This window comes from Mixophyes fleayi, chromosome 5 (genome assembly GCF_038048845.1).
Source record: "Mixophyes fleayi isolate aMixFle1 chromosome 5, aMixFle1.hap1, whole genome shotgun sequence".
Lineage (NCBI taxonomy): Eukaryota > Metazoa > Chordata > Amphibia > Anura > Limnodynastidae > Mixophyes > Mixophyes fleayi.
The window spans coordinates 167550642-167556450 of record NC_134406.1 but is presented as its reverse complement, the minus strand read 5'-3'; the positions used below and the strand labels follow the sequence as shown (position 1 = coordinate 167556450).

Below are 5809 nucleotides of genomic sequence, written 5' to 3'. Positions count from 1 at the left end.
ATCTCTTCTTAAGTACTATTAACATGTACAAGGGTTTAGAATTCTGCAAATTGCCTTCAAAGTTAGTTCATGTCTCTGTGTAAATAAAGACGATTCCCAATTTTTGGGTTAGAACTGGAGCTGATGCACTGCAACCTATAGTTACAAGTACAGTATTAGTTATGCATTCTGCTTTTCTATCTTCCTCATTCACGGGGAGTCACCTCAAGCCTGCAGCTAAAGATACAACACGATGTTCCAACCAATGCTGCAAAACTTCATCTGCTGTATAAACAAGTCCAACTGCTTACAGACCTTTCCAAGTGTCTAGACAAGACTCTGTAGCGCTGATAAGGTGCATCAGCAACATTCTTAGGTCAAGGGATGTTTGTCCTGTGATTGTCAGGATCAGTTCAATAAAAGCGGAACATCCTTCAAGTTGTTGAGCGGCTGCTTGGATTTTCTTATTATTGTGCCTGGCTAGCGAGTGGGTGACAAAGCTGGTAGAATGACTTCCTGTAGCTAAAAGACCACAAGATGAATTATCTCTGCCATAGAAAACAGACTAGCATGGCAAATACAATGGAGTCTTTTGTTACCGGTGTCACTACCTGAGCAAATCAGACACAGATCTAAAGGAATGTCTGGAGTGTCAATTAATAACATATAATGAATGACATTTTGGTTTGCTGCCTTTTATTGTTTGTTTGTTTGTTTGTTTTTGTGTGATATTTTACTGCCGGTGTTTTGTTTTTTCTGTGTCCATTTTTAATAATAGTAAGAAATAGTACATAGCAAAACCTAGTAAAACAATAAATCAATGCATGCATTCTTTTTTAGCAGTAAATAAAATATAATAATAATAATAGTAATAATAAAATAATAATAATAGTAATACTAACAGAGTAACAATAATAAATAATATTAATATTGCTAATAATAGCAATTTAAGAAATAGGAATGATAATGCAATAGTTTTCAATTAATATAAAAATAATGTAATTTGTAAATGATTTCTATCCTTGTTGGTCCTAAGTATAATACCAATATCTCCATGTACACGTTTCCTACATGAGAAGTTTTACTGATTCACGAGACACAGTATTGTCTGGCTACACAGGGGTCTAAATAGGTTTGTAATTTGTTGTGGGTGAGACTCCTACATCCAGAGTTGCTGATGCAGGCACTCCATGTCATTTCTGTAGTTTGGATTGGTTTCCAGCAGTTTGTTTCAGTTTCTACCTAAACTGACCCCTTTATTTATTAAATACTATCATTTGAAGCCTTGATGTGAAGCCATTGCATTGAAACAGATCTTTTACATGTTTACCCCTAACGTTTTGAAATACTTTTAAGTCCTTTGAATGGAGATAAGAGACAATGCGCTCAGTTTTTACACAAATGCTGGAAAGGTAATAAAATAAACATCAAAGGTAGATTAGGAGATATGTCCCTATCCCTTGCAGTTTACAACAAAGGCAGGAAGCACAGGAAACCTACCCCAAGCATTGACTTGGGGTTATAGCTTACACGTCTCAAAAAGATGTCTCCCAAAACTCCAGACTTGCAATAACCAAAGTGTAATAACTGTATGTACATAGATAGATATGTATAGCTATATATATATATATATATATATATATATATATATATATATAGATAGATAGATAGATATAGATATATAGATATGTAGATAGATATAGATATATAGATATGTAGATATGAATAGAACAGAAGAATTACACTAATAATTTATGTACATACGGATTTATAAAAAAGCCGCAAACAAGACAACTTAGTTTTATGTTTGATTATTTTTTTATCTAGATATACCTCCAAATCAGTGTGCTTTTCAACATATAAATCGGAAGACTTACGGTATTTAAAGTTAATAAATAATATGTTGGATGAATAAATCAAAGACGGCCAATTTGTAACGTTTTGGCTGGTAAAATTAGATAAATAAAAAGAATAAAATAAAAAGATTTGTATTATATTTAATAATCTATTTAGCTATTTCCAGGCAATGTTCATTAGACCTGTTCTTTCAAAATGATAACATAGTCTCTCCCTGTATCCTAGTTATTAGTGTTCTTAGAGAACAGCATAAGAAGTAATGTATGCACAGTATCTGGTGTGGCTCTGCCACCTACTAGTCAAAGTGTACTTTACACCTGGAGACACCTGCTCCTGCATGGAGAACTACACTATACAAAGCAACTAGTGGGAGAGAAGGGAGGGTGAGAGGCAATAATGTATGCGTAATGACACCCAAACAAATGTGTTAGGGTAATTAGGCTTATCCAAAATTCTAATTAAAATTAAACTACCTTAGCTTTTCCCTCCTCCCTCTTGTTGACTTAGGCTGTGATTTGCTAGAGATAAAGTAGGTGAGCTTGATGGCCACTCCCACCTCTCTATTATATTAGACTGAGGCGAATGTAAAGGGAGAGCCAGTTAACAATAATAATAATAACATCAAGGCAGCTGCTGGGGACGGCTCAGCAGCACCGGACTGAAGGGACCTGACATCCCTTGACAAGAAACACGTTGACAAGCCGCAGTTGTGGCGATTTGTTGTACTCCCCCTTCCCTCTGATCAGGTCCTGTGTGCCTCAGGGATGAGGGCACCGCCGGGTCAATACTAACAGAACTAAGTGACGGTGGCTGATCTCCAGCAAGACACCCTAAGCCCCTGGGGAGTGATCTATGACACGTGTGACTGCGGAGAATCACACTGAGGACAGAAGCTGAGCTGTGCTATCACCAAGAAAGCTGCAGGTAGAGCTGACAGGCTGCAGCAGGCAGTGCAACTTGATCGGGATGAGTCTCGAAGTGTTTTCCCAAGCAGCCTATGTTGACAAGGTGTGCACCAGTGATCTGGAGGGCAGCATGCCGTCCCCTCTCTCCAGCAGGGACGATGAGCTGGGCTCAGACGGTGACTTTGTAGCAAACAGCCCTACTCCAGTCCTCTGCCCAAGAGACTCTGAAATGGACACGGACACCGGTAGCCTGGGTGGCGAGGAGGAGGAAGAAGTGGAGGAGGAGGGAGAGGTGAGACCTGGGTCTGAGAGGGATGAAGAAGATGCAGAGATATCGGTGGGGTGCAGAGCCCAAACAACCGAGGTCGGTAAAGCTAAGACATATACCCGCCGACCAAAGCCACCATACTCATACATCGCTCTGATAGCCATGGCAATCAGGGACTCTGCCAGCGGCCGTCTTACACTTGCTGAAATCAATGACTATCTGATGAAGAAGTTCCCCTTCTTTAGAGGACAATACACCGGCTGGAGGAATTCTGTGAGACATAACCTGTCCCTCAATGACTGCTTTGTGAAAGTCCTCAGAGACCCATCTCGGCCCTGGGGCAAAGACAACTATTGGATGCTGAACCCCAACAGCGAGTACACCTTTGCAGACGGTGTTTTCAGGCGCAGAAGGAAAAGGCTGAACAGAGTCACCAAGTGCCTTAAAGACCAAGAGCTGCAGGGGCTGTCTGAGCATCAGCATCAGCATCATGCACTAATGCCATCAATACCAACAAGCCAGGGCTCGGTCCCTCCATCCAGCAGAATACTGCGAGCAGCTTCTTCTCCATCCTCCTCCTCTGTGCATCCTTCCTCTAGCTCCAACAGGCCCACCAAGGAGACCAGCCCAGGGACCAAATTCTCCAGCTCCTTTGCAATTGACAGCATCCTGAGCAAACCTTTCCAGAAAAGAGAGAACTCAGAACAAGACACCAAATCACCAAGTGGAAGGCTCTTATGGCCGACAAGTGCTTTACTACATTCCCCTCCATCAGTCCCATCTTATCCTCTCCTGTCTTACTCTCCATCATCTGCACTGTCTCACCCATCCGCCCTTTTCCCAATTAGCCCCCTTAGTAGTAATGGGGCATCATTGCACTTACAACTCTATAGGTATTGCATGCCCGAAGCTCTGCTGTTGTTAATGGATCCCAGGAGTGAAGGGCAACAGCTGTCTGCTGACCCCAGGGAAGATCGCCACGGTCCTTCCCAACACCACCAACTCTTCCCACACCCCAGCTCAACAAAGGCTTTCTCAGAACACCTGGGAAATGCTGAGATCTTGTGCACCATGCGCTCACCTGGATCTTATTCCCCCTACCGGCCTGAGACATTGCTAGCGTGACAATGAAGGGAGGGGGTAGGCCAGGGAAGGTATGTTAGGTATAGCATCCACTCTGATTAATTTGGTATTGTATTTAACGGCACCCTTTAAGAGGCATGATTTATTGCCAAAGAATCTACCAATTTGTTCTGAAGGGATTCATTTAATTGAGCTTCTAAGTCATGCGATTGAATACATTTCTGTATTTCTATATTCTATACAATCGCAAACAAAACGCCGATTGTTTTACTATAATTTTTATTATTGACAAGTGCCTAAAATATAACTTTCTGAGTTCAGAGGTATATTTAGAATTAAGCAGTGAGATATTTGATATTTTTAGACTACTATTTTATACCAAAGGTGTATCAGCGTTATTAATAACAGTGGAAAATGTATGTTGTGTCTGTCTTAAAAGATCACTGCCCTTAGTAATGTGATTGCAATTCCTTTTAATGACCAGGGTCTGTTTCCTGACCCAGACCCCTCTTAACTATTAGTGTGGCTGAGCCACAGACTCTGCACTGGTATATGTGTTTAATAAGAGGTGTATAAGTGACCTTCAGCTGCACTTTTTTTTTTTAATCTATTATAAAATGTACATTTTATATCACTACCAATTGTCGAAACACATTTTAAACTGTGTGCTTCGAAGATCTCTTTTGAGACACTTATTTTTTGTAATGCAATTTCTTTTTATCTCAAAGTTTTAAATTACCTCGACTCAGGCCAGTTTCCTGGCTGTCAAGTGTTCTCTTGTCATGGAACTGTATGTGTCTGAACTCTGTGTGCCATTCTTGGAATGCCAAGTCTTTTGTAGCGTTCCAATGTAATACATACAATAAATAAAGTAATTATCCATGTTAGCAGTATGCTAATAGGCGATAAATTTCCAGGTCATTTCTACTGTAAACACCACTGTGCCAAAAATCCAATATATTGTTTCTTAAATTATTTATACTTAAATCCTTAATGACAAGTTACCACTAAGTAATTGTGGTTCAATGATTAAACAGGTGGTTTAAATAAGCTCGAATCGAGCAAAATAAAGAATGATTACAGGTGTAACAATGTCATTCCAAAAAAACAAAACGCCAATGCACTGCCACTACTGAGCAGAATTTTTTTGTAATTATGTTTTATATGTTTATTTTATTGAACTGAGGCATACAGCTTATTTTCAAATAAAAGTGTTGTTAAAGAAATCTGTGTGTGACGTGTGTAGTGATTCAGCAGTTTACTTTGTGATGGTTGGAGGGAATTCCATAAACTTCATAACATGAAAAGTATGTGATTTGCGTGAGAAATAATAAAGACAGTTTACAGTGACTGCTTAGAGGAGCAGATCTGGTTACGCTAGAAGGCAGCTCACCTTGCATGAGAGGGGGAGGCTGGGCTGACAGTTCACTCATCTTCAATGCTTCTTATCTCCACTGTAATGTAACCAGAAATCTTTGCTAGACTGAACACCCACATGAATGTCCTAATCATACACATACTTGTAAAATACAATCGCAAAAACAGATGAAAACACTTGTCTACACTTTTGACAATTGCAAGATACAGTAATCCATTTTGTTTAGCTTCTGGACATTCTTGGAAAAGTATTCTCAATATATTTCATCCTGAGTAAACATTTTTTCTAAATGAGTGTAATTATTACAATTTACTAACTCCAACACTGTGTGATGTGTCT

At 39.7% G+C, this 5809-nt stretch overlaps 1 protein-coding gene across 1 annotated transcript; it reads left to right on the top strand.

The window, feature by feature from the left end:
• Positions 1 to 2416: 2416 nt before the first annotated feature.
• On the top strand, positions 2417 to 5318 carry FOXQ1 (forkhead box Q1). Its single transcript, XM_075212987.1, has one exon. The coding sequence runs from the start codon at positions 2803 to 2805 to the stop codon at positions 4132 to 4134; it is 1332 nt and encodes a 443-aa protein (XP_075069088.1). The 5' UTR covers positions 2417 to 2802; the 3' UTR covers positions 4135 to 5318.
• The last annotated feature ends 491 nt before the right edge of the window (positions 5319 to 5809 follow it).